This window comes from Papilio polytes, unplaced genomic scaffold, assembly GCF_000836215.1.
Source record: "Papilio polytes unplaced genomic scaffold, Ppol_1.0 DF824102.1, whole genome shotgun sequence".
Taxonomy (NCBI): domain Eukaryota; kingdom Metazoa; phylum Arthropoda; class Insecta; order Lepidoptera; family Papilionidae; genus Papilio; species Papilio polytes.
The window spans coordinates 2,102,097-2,118,028 of NW_013525102.1; the positions used below are offsets into that span (position 1 = coordinate 2,102,097).

General features: G+C 36.0%; 2 protein-coding genes across 2 annotated transcripts; both read right to left on the bottom strand.

The window, feature by feature from the left end:
- Nucleotides 1–157: 157 nt before the first annotated feature.
- Nucleotides 158–11,590, bottom strand: LOC106099845. The gene is made up of 24 exons (XM_013278523.1): nucleotides 11,443–11,590; nucleotides 10,759–10,862; nucleotides 9,834–10,078; nucleotides 9,508–9,674; nucleotides 8,956–9,289; nucleotides 8,561–8,760; nucleotides 7,977–8,292; nucleotides 7,082–7,302; nucleotides 6,913–7,004; nucleotides 6,675–6,826; nucleotides 6,314–6,576; nucleotides 6,019–6,229; nucleotides 5,676–5,876; nucleotides 5,331–5,557; nucleotides 5,052–5,219; nucleotides 4,483–4,788; nucleotides 4,174–4,406; nucleotides 3,899–4,019; nucleotides 3,646–3,798; nucleotides 3,394–3,570; nucleotides 3,140–3,307; nucleotides 2,683–2,914; nucleotides 1,931–2,091; nucleotides 158–354 (listed from the first exon to the last, which is right to left on the bottom strand). Exons 2-24 carry the CDS (start codon nucleotides 10,851–10,853, stop codon nucleotides 217–219), a joined length of 4,581 nt encoding a protein of 1,526 aa, XP_013133977.1. The 5' UTR covers nucleotides 10,854–10,862; nucleotides 11,443–11,590; the 3' UTR covers nucleotides 158–216.
- Nucleotides 11,591–12,081: 491 nt separating this feature from the next.
- Nucleotides 12,082–15,722, bottom strand: LOC106099736 (MPN domain-containing protein CG4751). Its single transcript, XM_013278375.1, has 8 exons — nucleotides 15,536–15,722; nucleotides 15,245–15,460; nucleotides 15,058–15,174; nucleotides 14,749–14,983; nucleotides 14,547–14,640; nucleotides 14,303–14,472; nucleotides 13,974–14,222; nucleotides 12,082–13,905 (listed from the first exon to the last, which is right to left on the bottom strand). The coding sequence occupies exons 2-8, from the start codon at nucleotides 15,449–15,451 to the stop codon at nucleotides 12,290–12,292; spliced, it is 2,688 nt and encodes an 895-aa protein (XP_013133829.1). The 5' UTR covers nucleotides 15,452–15,460; nucleotides 15,536–15,722; the 3' UTR covers nucleotides 12,082–12,289.
- Nucleotides 15,723–15,932: the final 210 nt, after the last annotated feature.

A 15,932-nucleotide genomic window follows, 5' to 3' on the forward strand; every position in this document is an offset into this window, starting at 1 on the left:
ATATTAAACGATGCGTAGTTTCTTGTGATTTAATCAAATCTCATTTATTTATTGAACATTCCAAGATTACTTACAAGAACTGTTCTTCAAGATTCTATCACATTTTTAGAAAAATAATTAAAAGCCGGATCATTCAAAGTCAGTTCAAATAGATCAATAAATTTAGAGATCATGATAAAAAACACGTTTAATAAATAAATATACAAAGCAATGTGATTATTTAAAGTTGTCTCTGAAACGCACGGTGCTGCGGCGCGGCGCCGGCGAGCCATCGTCCTCACTGTCCAGAGCTGGCTCGTAGCCCTTGTTCACATACGCGCCGGACATCGACGATCTACCAGCTAGATCGCTCAACTAGTAACAAATGCAATAAATCAATTGAAATAACTAAAATAATAAGCTAGGAAATTCAACACATCAAAATAAATCTTACTAATATTATTAATGTGAAAGTTTAGAGGGATGGATGTATGTCAGAGTTTATAGCCTAAACGCTTGAACGGATTTGGATTAAATTTGGCACAGATGTATAACATAGTCTAGAAGAACACATAGGTTACTTACTTTTGCTTTTTTTAATTTCACGTGGACAGACTCCCGGGCGAAACCAGCCAGTTACGAAATAGAAAAGTTCTCATACTTCGTCAAGAAAATAAGGAACGGCGCGTAATTCGAACTCAGAGCCCTTGACTTAGTTAGCAAGTACCACCTAAGTCAGCGGACCATGAAAATAATTGCTAAATAAAACGTAGCATTTACTACTATCCTACATTCGTATAAACAAATGTACGATTATTATGATAATAATGTGATAACGGTTTTCATATTAACGTACAAAAAATGTTCTGGGTTTTTATAGGTTTCAATTTTATTTACGGGATTTAAATCCCATTCGACTTATTCAAAGAATGATATTTAAATGACTACTACAGCAATAATATACTAATATTATAAATACGAAAGTTTAGATAAATGTATGTTTGTTCGAGTTTGTAGCCTAAACGGCTAACTGGATCTTGATGGAATTTGGAACAGATGTAGAGGATAGTTTGGGAGAATAAACAGGGAACTTGCTTTTTTTAAAAAATCCACCCGAACGTAATCGCGGGCGAAAGCTAGTAGATTACAATTGGATAGATATCTTTAACTAGTTCATTTTTAATGTCATATTTATTGGCTTAAGGAAGTTAAATGAGTTATACAGGCTAATGAGGTTTGCAACAGTGGACTTGCGCATTCATACGAGTTTGCAATGCAACATTTCCCGTCACGATGTCATTACACAACTACATTTCTCACTATTTTGTAAAAATAAAAATATCTATTTGTCTATTTTTTTAATGCTATAGCTTGCGACAAATACGGCAAGAATTAAAATATTTTGTTTTAGTGTGATAGTAACTGAAAACGATTTTAATATTAAAGCATGACGTCATAAAAAGGAATTCGGCCTTGTACCAGGTAACCTTTTCACGAGCTACAAGCTTTAGGTATGAAGATGACTAAAAAGTATTGCTATTCAATATATTTTTATTTGAATTTCTAAAGCATAAAAAGTTATATACTGTTTTGATTAATCTATATAATGAAAATATGATAAATGTTATATTTGCATAATAAACAAACTAGTGCAAGGCATATGCAAGGCAATTAGCAATCGACCGTTATTATTTCCCTCTAATTATTCCGTTATATTGATTTTGAAGTGTTTGGTTATTTGCTTTGTATTCAACGAATTGTCAAAGGACAGTCAAATGGTATTTTAAAATTAATTACTGGGTAATTATTACTTTATATACAGTAAGCATATTATTGATTTTTCCGTCCGTACTGGGCTAGTGTGGTTGCCTACACCTAGTCACCTCTCACTTGCGGAGGCTTCAAGTCCCTCGGAGATATACTCGCAGAGGATGATTATTATAGAACGTACCGTGGTCTTAGGCTCGTCGTACAGGTAGGCTGTGGAGTCTCGCTGCAGCTGCGAGCGGCGCCGCTCCGCAGTCAGCGACTCGCGGCGAGCCTGTAACGCACGCAGTGTAGCGCGCCGCGCGGACACGCTGCCACGCAGCGACGGCATCCGAGCTATCATATCTGCACATAACAAAGTATATTTACTTTAGTATCAGCGAAGATATAGACTAGAGTAGACGCTGGATTATATGCCCGATGGCGAACATATCCGTGTCCATTGTGTCGTCTTGCTCATTAAGAAGAGACAAGTCACAAATTAATAGACGATATAACTTGTAGGGATTCAGAGTACATGCGGTCAGACCGTGTGAGCCCTCCCACAATTCGGACCGTATGCCTTGAGGGTCGGTGTGGCATGGATGATGGTAGGTAGGATATACTCTACCATCGGCTGATAAATTGGACGTCCATTGTCGTTTGACCCCTCAATAATCAAAATAAAGATCGGCCTGCACTTTTCACTATTAATCTAAGACGATCTTAGAAACAGTGGGCATAAGAAGTACTGCTACGCAAACACGCAAGTTAGAAAATGATTAACAATCAACTTATTTACTATTGGTCTTCCTACGCTAATAGATTCGTTGATTCATACTTTCAGTAATACAAGAAGTCGTTAATTGGACCCTAAAATAAATCTCTAATGTTAATATTAAATTAGAAATCTACGCTTACCGACTGTATATCTAGAGAGCAAATGTGTAAACCAACCTGGATCAGCATTTTGAAGCAAAGTGAGCCGCCTCTTGAAGTTGGCGTCCAAGTTGATGACGCTGTGCTTGTTGTCGCGCGCGCGCTCGAGGTAGTGCAGCGTCTTGCGGCGCGCCACGCTCGCCTCGTCCACGCCGCGCCGCTCCAGATCGTCCACGTTTAACTTCTGGAGGTCCTTCGCTATTTCTATCGCCTGCTTTTCTATCATCGCCTGTTCTGTCATTTCGTCAGCCTATACATAAAACACATAACACATAATTCAAAACTATCACTATAGCTTGAGTAAACTTCAGATGTATAAGACACTAAAGTCAAAAAAATAATAAATACATAAGGGTCTTTCTAGAGCCTCATGTTATAATTTTCCCTCTGTCCTAGAAAGGTGTCTTAATTGAGATGTTAAGGATAATGATGCATTTTATTTTGACCATTGCTTAAGATAATATTTTCAACTCACCCTCTTCGTAAAGTACCAATTGAGTTGGACCGTCGACAGCAAATGAGTAAGAGTGCCGAGTCGATGGAACAACATTGCAACGAACTGAACGACCATTACTGTACCGAAGAAGATCAGGAACAAAGACCCTATTGGTTCCAACATCAGATATTCACGTTCTAAGAACACCTATAAAATAAATATAAAAATCCCAATACTTTTTCGTCAATCACTGAAAGTTATATCAAAAACATAAATTAAAGAAGGAAACTCACTATGTTTGTCTCGTCGTCATACATAATACCGATCTTTTGTCCGAACGGCCACTTGAAATGCAACTGACTCTGGTTGAGTTGCAGCAAGAATATAACCAGCACGAACAGCGCGTTCAACATCACGAATGCAAACACCATTGTGTCGCGTAGATTTTTCAAATCTGTTTTAATACGCTCCTAAAATACACACAATCTCATGAAAGTTTCCAATATTTTCTACTATTAATTATAAGCCAAGACCCGAAGTATTACCTGTTCCTCCTTGTTTTCATCAATCGGTCGCAAATAAGCGTCAATCAAATCCTTCCAGAATTCAGTTTCAGCTGTTGTCAAAAAGTCTACTTCACCTTTTTGCAGATTCGGGTCCTCTATCCAGTAGGGGTTGATTAGGTCATCTCTTTCTTCCTAGATAAAAAAAATAAAGGAAATAAGTAGATAATCAAATAAAGTTGTGTCTTAAACGCAAAGTATGTAAAATACCTAAAAAAAAAAACAATTTACAAACCCTCGGAATATCAGCAGAACCCTCACTATCTGCGTATTCTGGCAGCATGGACAGAGTATCGCCCCGGAGAGGCATAGAAGAGCGCCGCCGAGGCGCAGCCTCCATCTCCGGTGGAGCACCCCTAAACAATTCACAAGCAAAATAAACTCTCCAATATAAGGTAATCTGATAATCAGTATCTGACTTTTGATTTAATTCCCGAATCACACAAGTGTGGGCTTGTCACAATCGTTACTTGTTAATTAAAAATTATGTCTTTTCATTTGTTTACGTACAGTGATTCCAAGCGCTTTTCAAGTTTCTCAAGAGAATTGGCTATCTGAAGCAAATGCAAATCTTCCTTGTAATCTTTAGGGTTCGTACAGCACATACATTTAAAAAGGCCCGCGACGCTGAATTCTAAAGAACCACTGCTTTCCTCCGACTTATTACCAAACCATTTCATCATTCCTTGAGTATCCATTTTCTTCTTCGCTTCTTCTGTAGCTTTCTTTTCCATTTCTAATTCCTGAAAAATAATGTATTAAACAACACTGGTCTTCGAAATGTCCAACAGATATTTCCGTTAAAATTTTCTTTCTTACCTTGAGTGTTTTCTTCTGTGCGACTTCTCTTGTGCCCCACGATACGTTATTTAAATTACACAACGAATAAATAATGAGCAACATGTACATGCTTGGAATAGTTATGTAATACACGCCCAAATATAATAAGCAGATAATTTCCTGTGGATGTAATGCTGCAGTCAAGAAGAATATTCCGAAAGTGATAACTGTGAAGATACTGGAGGGCGCCAACCAGCCGTCCTCTACTATTTGTAGTGCTATACCCACGATCACCATCATCATTAGCATGGCGTATACACATGTTATACCGTTAGCCAGCATTATCTGAAAACATTAACGAAGCTATAAGACTTCTTAATATTCAAGAAGTTCCTAGGTCTTTGGTATTTTAACCGATTTATTTACATATATGTATATTCCCCCTCCTTTCAGATTCTATTCGAAATGTATTCGACTACTTATTCAATACAAATAAATCATTTAGCAATACTACTAATAAGCGAATAAAAGTAATTGACATCGATTAGCATTAGGTCGTTAGCTTACAAATCAAAAGAAATTTGTAAAATGTAAAGAAAAACACGCACCTGTATTTCAGACTTGCAAGTCATACAGACCACAAGAAATACGAGCACCGGAACAAGATTTAATAGCAGAGAGTTCATGATGCTCATGCCGGTGATCGCATTCATCGCGCCCACCATCATCAGGAAGATCGTGCCTGGACCCAAGATTGTGCCCATCATGAGCAGCGTCTAAAGCAAATTGATTACTATACAATTTATAATTTACGTCGTATACTGGTTGTGATATTTAGGCAGTCAAAATAACCCATGAACCATTGGAAATATTCAGAATAAACGTACCTGGTATACAATATAGAGGGTAGATATGTTATCGTTAACTTCGACGGTGCGTTTAGAGTCCGCCAACAGATCGAAGATATTAGCAATAGTGGAAGGCACCCAACGGCGCCGCTGGTTGAAGAACTCGTCGAAGCGCTCGGGGCAGTGCGTGTACGCGTCCGAGGCGGCGGAGTACTCCACTCGGTAGCCGCGCTGCAGCAGCAGGGTGCACAGCCATCGGTCCTCGCCTACCACGATGTATATGAAAAACACCAATTTACAAGACCGTTTTCTTGATTTGCAGACCTACGTAACAAGAACACATAAGCCATTAAACTTTTGTTTTTATTACAAATTGTGTGTTACCCTGATCGTACTGTACGTAGTGACGAGCCTCATTTGATGTCAATGTGTATTTCTTCATAACATTGTCGTCCATCAAAGCCTTCCCTCTGAAGAGCGAGAAGCATCCCGGACTACACAGCACGCAGCCGATCATGTGTTCCGTCGCCTTTTGCAGCCAATGACCGATGGCATATTCGAACATTTGATACCACGCCATAAAACCTACGATAAGTATAAATAGATTGAAAAACGAAAGTATTGTAAATATAATTTTGTCTAAGACATGTTGAACATCTGTAATTAGTGTAGGATACAATTAAGTAAAAACAGAATTACAAAATTAAGAAACAGTTTTTTAGCTTACCAGAACCAACAGGATGAATTCGTCCACAAGCAGCTCCCAAGTTCTTGTCCTTCTTCATTAGATCTATTAGTAATGTGACAGCGCAAGGTTTAAAATCAATATCACCATCCAACGCGAGCAGGTAAGTATTTTCTGCGATCACTTCCTTCCGATCCACAGATAGCGGTAAATCCATCAATCGGTGACCTAGGAAATAGTACATGTACATCACCTGAAAAAAATCAAGGCAGTCTTACATAGTCACATATTTTATTTCCTATCTAATTAAAAAGTATAACTATCTTGTACAAATTACCTGAGACCATCGTTTCCTATGTCTTATTTTAGATTTATCCTTCAAGTGACATATCATTTTGTTCTTTCCTGGTAGAACCCAAACTAACTTGCCACCATAAGGTGTGGGGAACTTCTTAGGTGGTCGGAGCCGTACATTTGTTAAATGCACTTCAGAAGCCGCTTCATCTATAGTATCTATTAAACATTTAACGAAGCGATTCACTTGAGAATCTTCTGCACTGTGGTCTGAGACTTCGAAAGCATCGTCCATGAATATGTGACCTATGTACATATAAAAAAAAACATCAGCCGATTGAACCACAATTAGAAAGTATCAGGTTTATATTTCAAGTCCAAGGACTCGACATAGTAATACTTGCTTTCCAGTTCGTAATAGTCAGGGTCCACAATACCCAGGTATTTCTGAGCCACGCGACGCGCGCTCTGATCTTCATCCAAGCGGAAAATAGACTTTAAAAACTCCATCATCTCATCCTTTGTTTCATGCCACATGGTTGCGCAAACGTAAATCCTATAGTAAAAATGTATTATTTTTACAAAAATACTCACTTAAGCGTAATGCCAAACAAGGAGTTTAACAGAAATATAAAATTGTACCTTGTTATACTATCAGAGGGCTTTATATCTTTAGCCACTTGTTCAGAACTTGCATGAGATCGATCATCTTCATCTTGAAGTTCCCTCAAGTCCTATGCAACAAAAAAAGAATGTTTTAATTAAAAAATTATAAAGAAAAGTCTTTTAAGCCTCATGCATTAAAATCTACCTCAATCGGTATGTCATTTTCGTCGTCTTTCGTACGGTTCAATAGTAGTGATTGATCAATTAATGGTCCGAGGTACCACGGCTTGGCGAACAGTTTGTCAGTCGCAGCGAGACGTTCGCAGCGCGGCATCCACGTGTGCACTGTTATCCACGCCTGAGATGCCAACCACAACAACCAGATCCAAGCCATCTCATTGCCTAGATAATCTTTTAAAAAGTAAACTGAAAGCATATGTTTTAAAGCCTTAGTAACATTTAATTTTAGTTATATAAACAGTGTTATCTTAGATCATTTGCACAATAACGTTGTATTACGTTAAACGTGATATGAATTGTAACTATAAAAACCTAATGTAAGTCGGTACAGCAAATGATCGTTGTTCTATCTATGATTTGACTCCTCTCGATTAGTATGTCTGACTGGACAGTAGACTCCAATGACACTATAGAGATTCTAAGCGGCGATTCCTGGTATGAGATTTTAGTAACAGTCGTATACTTTCAACTAGTACTATTTGCAAATGAAGTTTCAGTCCTTTTTTATATATAATCTTAAGTAATACTGCAGTTCATTAACTTCCAAAACAAAAGAAGAGCGTCAGGTGAAACAAATGTAATGTGTGCTGTTACTATTTTAATCACACTAATATTATAAATGCGAAAGTTCAGATAAATGAATAGATGGATGTTTGTTAGAGTTTTAAGCCTAAACAACAGAACGGATTTCAATAAAATTTAGCATAGATGTAGAGGATAGTCTGGAAGAACACATAGGCTATTCACTTTTGTTTTTTTTTTTCAATTCCACGCAAGCGAAGTCGCGGGCTAAAGTTTGTATATCATACTATGAATAAAATATACTTCGCTTTAATGTTACATTTAAAAATCTCGCTAACCTGGTGGTATTTCAAAGAACAAATAATCAGGTATTGTCCCGTGAAACGCGCAAGGATTCGCATTTCTCATCGCACAGAATACGATCAACAGATTGACTAGAACCGGTCCGACGAGGCTCAATGCGAATGTGAAGCTGACATTTTGTATGAGGATTTTGCAGGCGAATTTTGCGCTCGCGTAACAGAAATATGCCGCCGCCACTTGTATCAGAGCCACCCAAAGCGGCGACGTCCACGAAACAGGTAAGTAGAATGCCGCCTCTGATAAATCGAATTCCAAGTTGCCGTCGTATGCATCTTCGAATATTACTCTAAGCTAAAATAAAACATTTTATTAAAACATCTATGATTCATCCTTCTTAAATAAATTATTAAAAGATCGTCTTCTCTTTCAAAAATGTAGATATTAGATTCAAACGTACCGGTCTATAATAACCTTCAGACTATTAAAGGTCATCATAAAATAACGAATTACAAATTAAATGTTGACTGTCAAAATTCAAAATGTAGTAATTGTAGATATTTTTGAATGTGTAAAGTTCAAAAACTTTTTGTTTCTTCAAGATTTTTAGTATATAACTTACCTCGTAGACACTATAGTTGCGCGGTGCGAAAGCCTCGCTGGTAGATGTGAAGATGGCGAAAGGATTGTCGTCTTGAACGTGCAGTGAAATTATAATGCAAACCATAAACACGCAAATCTTCCACAAAGAAAGTACTCTCTGAGTATAATACCTTGTTTTCTTGAGTGCCAGTTTTAATTCGCACAAATAGTAGAAAATAACTAAAAAATATACATACTGTATACACAAATATTAAAGTAGCATTATAGTACTAATTACCGTAAAATGCCGGAACGCTTGTATTACATTAATAATTACATTTCTGTCTCACTTATTAAGGGAATGAGAAGTATGCCAACATATTGTTAAACAAGTGCTTTAAAAGTTGATGAACCAAAGTTAAGTTTAATACGTACAGGATGTTTTGTTTTCGGTAAAGTCCACATAATTTTCCCACCATCCCAACGAGATGCAAACACAAGCGGCCGGTATGGACCATAAAGCTGGGCTACCGTCTAGAAGTGGCCAGACGACGAATGCAGTCGCTTGTGCAGAGATGGCAAATACATCCAGAATAAGTTTAATTAAATATCGACTTTCGTTACTATCTCTGGTTAATGCGTTGAGAAGTCCGGGTACGAAGCATAGAGAGTTTAATAACATGGCTCCTTTAACCACGTCCAATTCAGGCAGGATAATGAGGGTTAATATAGCAACCCCGGCTGCATGTAATGTCTCGATTAGGAAAGCCTGGAAACAGTAGTTTTAATTAATTATTTAATTCAGTTAAGCCGTAACTAAGGACACATTTTTGTTAACCGTTACATTACCAAAGCACGTGTATAAAGGACCTTAAAAAGAGACGACTTTTAAAAAATGTATTTACATTTCTTGTCTTTGTCAATGGAAACTGTAACTTCAACTCTATAATGGATTTGTTTAATAAAATTCTTTGATACATTACTTACTATAATGAATTGCAATCTGCTCGGTTTTCTTGCAGTTTTGAAAAAACAAATTCGTACTGATCTAATAAACATGCCCAATTCTGGTATACCGAACACAATCAACACAGCCCAAAGCCATGACACTCGCTCTTCTAGCGGGAGAACTGCTAAGAATTGTTTATCCAGAGCTAAAACAAATTAACGTAAATTTTATTTAAATATATTGAATTGTACAAGAAAAACATTCAATAGTGATATATTATAAACAGATATACTCCAGTATTTATTAGTTGTATGTAGCTGTTTTTATTTAGTTTAAAATTATCCAATAATCGCTAGTTTATTACCTAAAGCTCTATTACAATGGCTGACGAGACGATCTTTCTTGAGTTGCGAAGTTATAAATAGCAGAGTTCCTTTCGCTATAACAGCCGACCCCAAAACAGCCGCGAAGGTGAAAATATATGCCAATACCTTGAACACCTTCATACTTATGTCGATCCATTCCGTCGATGCCATCGACCCACTCTCTTTCTTCACAGGGATCTCTCGGAACAGATTCCATCCTTTTGTCTCTTGTGCTGTTCTTTGGCTGTTAAAAAACCGTAATGTAATTATTTTCAAAGATAGTCACATTTCGATTGACTTTAACATTTAATCAGGGAATCAAAAATAAATCAAAATCTCTACAAAGGAATAATATAACGATAATCTATGAGATCTAAGTGATAACTGCAATAATACGAGTAGCTATTATCAGTGTATATTGGCATGATAATTAATTTCTCAAGAATGGAATAAGGTAAATTCATAACATAAATAGTAGGGCGAACGTCATTAATTGGTACTTTGATGTTATTTTAACAAAAAAAAGTTCCTTAAAACTGAAAATGCTTGTCCAACAATTTTATTCAAAGTTTTATTTAACCCGATTGTGTAAATACTGGTGACTTCAGTCGGTTTCAGATAATAGGGATTTCACACATATTAATTTAATATCCAAGAGAGTCAACACATTGTTACGTTGTTTAATTTTATTATGAAAAAAAACTAAGCAAACATTACTAGCTTTTGCCCGCCACATCTGTGTTGACTTAAAAAAACAAAAGCAAGTAGCCTATGTATTCTTTCAGACTATCCTCTACATCTATGTGAAACTTCATCGAGATCTGTTCAGCAGTTTAGGCTATAAACTCTAATAAACATCCATCCATCTATTTATCTAAACTTTCGCATTTATGATATTAGTAAGAGGTAAGATATAAAACGTACTCTAATTCGTCAGTGTCGTCGTAAAGCGGCTGAAATTCTGAATCCGACTGATCACTGTCATCTTGAAGGTCTTTGAACCCTGGAGTTGTTGCCATTACCTATCACTGAAACACATAAAGGACTATGTTGAATCTTAGCAAGTACTTACTAAACTTTCTACTTACTCCACACTATCTAACACAGTGATTTTGTTTTCTTGCGCTCGCGCAGGTAATATTTGCTGAGATATTCTGCTACGGTTTGGTTTATTACGCATAACACAAGAGTCGTTGCAAAATACCAATCAAAAAGTAAAATCATTTATTTTTCGTAGACTAAATGACGATTCAAGAAAACTTTTCTTATCAATTTTAGCTATGTGTATAACAAAACATTATAACGTTAGTAAAATTTATCATTTGAACAAGACGAAGCAATTACTCGTAAAATAAACCACGTTTACAAGAACTTACAAACTACTTTAACAGTAGACTTTTATAAAAAAATCTGTATAAAATGTAAACTTTTATTTTCTCGCCATACGGTGTTTTTTAATAAATTACATAATTAATTATAATACATTTTCATAACGTAGATGAAATATGAAGAAATATGCTCAAAGAGCAGCACAACAATTGTCTCGCGTGTTTAAAACAAAAACTTTAATATCATTTTAGTTACAAGTTTGAAATTTGTACCACTTACGAAACAGGCTGACCTGTAAATCCCACAATGCACTTAAGGACACTTAATTTACAAGCACTTCATCACTTTCAACGTTTAAAAGTTTTAACACATCACAAAAACAATACCGAGTTTGTTGTTCAATCAATACTGATAAGAATGTGTGATTACAAGAAAAGTACTTTTATCATGCAAACGTCATTTTATTATCTCATGTTGATTAAAATTTATCTATTAACAATCAGGATTCTAATTGGTGAGTGATCGATTGAAGCGACATTGAAACAATAGCAATTATCTTTGGGTTAATCACACCCTCTAGAAATTCTACGTAGATAATAAAATGACTCAATATAAAAACATTGTAAGGTATTTATATAAAAAAACAGCACAGGAATGATATTATGCAGTGTACACAGATAGTGTACAGTGTGTATTGTAATTTGTTTCGGAAAATTCGCATTAAATGAAAAAACTATACTTGAGTGGAAGGCTTTAGGATTATAAAAGAAACGAAATTTTAGATTAAATTACTTTTTATTACTCTTGCCACATATAAGATTGGTAGATACCTAGTTCATTACAAGTAATAAATATGTCAGTTTTCAATTTGTTAAAGGACGACAAACACAGACTGGTTATAACAATCAATGAACAATATAATTTTTTAAATAGGTATATTTGTAATAATTAAAACATCACTTACAACTGTAAAACCTAAACCTATATTTTAAACCTATAATACTACGTTTAATACAAAATCGACTAACAGTCAATAGGGAAATCTTAATAAATTATATCAGTCTAAAAATCCAGATCAGATAAATGCAAAATTTATTTTTTTAACATTACGGTTTAATGAGTTATCCTAATTATCGTCATTCGAGGAGTTTTTAGAGGTGCTATAATCTTGTCCTTTAGTGTAATCCATAACGTCGTCCATCTTGGAATAATTTCCCATCGCTACCTGCGCAATAGTGTCTACAATACTAGACGTATTTGTGTAGGAATGACTCGATTGTGGAGCACTCGAAACTTCTTCTTCAGACAATTTTAATGGCTGATTATAATCGGACATGTAATCTGACATCGTAGTCTTCTTAGTCAACTCTAGCATTTGATTCAAAAATGATTCCCCACCAACCCGTGACGGCATACTAAAATCAGTCGCCGTATCCGATGTCAAAGCGATAGGCTTAGAAGAATCAGCTTTCGACGAGCTCTCTGTATGTTTTCCTGTATCCAACGGACTTTCCATTTTACCTTTACCGATGCTACCAAAATCTGGAGGTAAATAATCTTTACTGCTCTTCAATAAATCATGCGGTGATTTCATCAATACATTCTGATCTAAACCAACTTTTGAAGAAATAGGACTGCTATTAGCTAGAGGTTTTAATAGTGACTCTTGCATTTTCAACAAAGATGGTGTTAAGAACATATTATTGGCGGCTAAAGTCGACTTTGACATCGGATCTGGTATGCCTAGGATACCGGCACTGGAATACTTGCTCGCAGAAAATAATGCATTAGCTATATCTGCAGAACTCATCATGAGGCTAGAAGCTATACTAGCTGGGATCGGTGCAGTAGAAGTCGTATTGCTTGTTGAGGTACTCGTAGAAGTTTTCTCATAAGCAGCCATACTTGTTAGATTTTGTAAAGACGCAGCATAAGATGGTGGATCCGATAATTTGGTGCTCGAGAGACTCGCAGCTAAGTTCGACGATAGCCCGGGTGAAAGTCCTGTTAGCATACTATTGGCTGCGGCTAAGCTTTCTAAACCACCGGCTCCTAATGGAAGTGGCATATTCGCAGATCCCAATCCTAAAGCCATGCTCGTTAACATATCTAAGCCAGGGTACGCAGAGGATAATGAAGATGAGCTCGATTTTGAAGATTTGGACGACGTCGGTAATACAGGAATATTCAATTGAGGAGTTTCAAATTTATGAGGAGATATGGAACCTATGCCAGATGACACGTTTATAGGTGGAACACCAGCCGGCCGACTGACCATCTGCTGAAGAGTACTAACTGAAGGGAAATTAGACATTGATGTGGATTGCGTAGTTTTAGGCGGTGGAATCGCCTGGGGAACAGCTAAAAGAGCATCCAAGTCTATTTTCTCATCTTGTTCCGATGAACAACCTAATTCATCGCGAATGAAATGCCACAACAAACCATCACTTTGTTCTCTTGGAAATTTCGGTGTCAAAGTGGACTTCAACTTATCCAAATATGTTATATCAGGCTTGTAATTATCTTTAAACTTGATGAATGTTTCATCTGCGTAATTGAAGTAATACTTGATTGTATTTTTAATCTGTTCCATTGCATGTTGTGACAGGTGAGTATCGTGAACCATGTTGTATTGAAGAAATAGAGGGCGTGGATATTCTGTGGGTCTTTGTTCCGGCGGCGGCATCACCCAAAAGAATGTTAAAGACGATTCGAAAACTGGACTTTCGGGATTATACGGAGCTGGAAAAAAGCAATAAATTGAAAAACAAATAATTTAATGCAGATTATTATACAAATAGTTTACTTACAGCAGATTACACCAATGCATGGTACATAAGAAATTTCTGATGGACCTCTCATTTTAATCTGATATTCAAGTTGATTATCACAGTCTCTTAGACTTGGCATCGCTGGGTTTGTTGGATGCGAGTGATACCACCCTAATAATGTCAACCCAAGTCTTTCCATTTCCATTTGAATCTCAAGTTCGATCAACACTTTAGGTCTTGGATCATTCTTACTTTTCAAACAAGGAAATGTGTGAGTAATCATCACAGCTGAAAATATTAATTTTATTAACACAAATTGATACTTCACCAACAATGAAAAATATTAATTATATTTATTAAATACATACTATGACTGTTTAAATCCCATGTTCCAGCTAAATAACCATGAACTTCTTCTTTTTTCAAATGACAATGAAGATCAAGCACTAGAGAAGCATTGGAGCTTACTGACACCAAGAATGGTTGAACTTTTCCAGCTGTAGAGAATGATACTGCCTCTATCAACATATTGGCATCACTGAAACAAAGTAATATACAAAAATTATCTATGGTATAATTGCTATATAAATATTATTATGAAGTAATTATTACTGTTGCATCATTCTGTTTGGAACAGTGTTGTGTTTCATTACAACCCTTTGTGGAGGTGGCTCTGGAGGACTTTCAACTTCCATTTCATTCTCTTCTGTAAATAAAGAGACATGAAATTTATTTATTCAATAATCATAACATAGACAATTATTCAATTAAAATCATGGGTAATAGAGAATCATGTAAAAAATAGTGATTATACCATCAGTGTGCATATTTTCCCTCTGCAATTGCTTCCTACGAAGATAAGTAGCTTTAATAGTATCCAATTTCTTCCCTTTATATTTAACAGATGCCCAGCCACATCCAGACCTCTTGTCTGGATTTATAATTCTCTTACAATGTATAGCCCATGCAGATGGTGAACAAAAAATTGTTTCAGTTTCATGAGATTTTATTTTACCATCTGCTTGCAAATCGCCTACAAATTTTTGGCCCTGGAAATAATTTTAATAAAAATAAGTCTTTAATTGAAAGAAAAGTATCAAAAAAATTCAGTTAAATACACTACCAAATATTCAATAGTCATAGCAGCAATTCCAGGAACTAACATTTTTTCATCCATAAGCATTTGTAGAGTCACTCCTCTTCCAGGCATTGACTTATTTCCAGGCTGGGCTTCCGACTCCTGAAGAGAGAAAAAATATATTTACAAGTGTTTGTAAAAGTAGCTTGTAGTAAAATATTACAAGAAATACCTCATCAGAAAATTCATCTCCAGTACCAGCTTCTTCTTTCTCTTCTTCACAAGGTTCCTTGTTAGATTCACTTGGTTTTTCATTTTTGTTTTCATCTTGTCCGATATTTGACACGGCCGGTATTGTTTCCGAAGTTGTAACATTGTTATTAAATGTGCTAGTAGTGGACATTAAGGCTGCAGCCAAATGAGATGTTTGTACTTCCATAATAGAATTCTAATAAACAGTTCAAATTTGTTGATTCATTTATGTTTTATCTGAGAATACTGCCACAAACACAACATCTATTACTTTGTCAGTTTCAGTGAAAAGCAAAGGTCATAAAGCTTTTTTTATTTACGGCTATTTCCAAATTTATAAAACTGCTTCACCAATGCAGCATTGCAATTGTTGTTTGCGTTTGCATCGCAAAAATGCAAAAATCAATCAATGAATATATTAAGGACGCGATTGGACGCGATGAGATCCGATGACACTGACAGTTGACAGTTTGACAGACAGGCAGACCCGTGAGACAGTGATATAAACTATGAAAATAAAATAATGAATTTTTTGACATTGTCTAAAAATTGGGGTATGTCTTTATACGTCATGTTTATTTTGGCAAAGCATTTATTGTTGAGTGGTGTTAATAATTATATTTCGTAAAGATATATCACAAAGAAATTTCAAACATAAAGGCAACAAG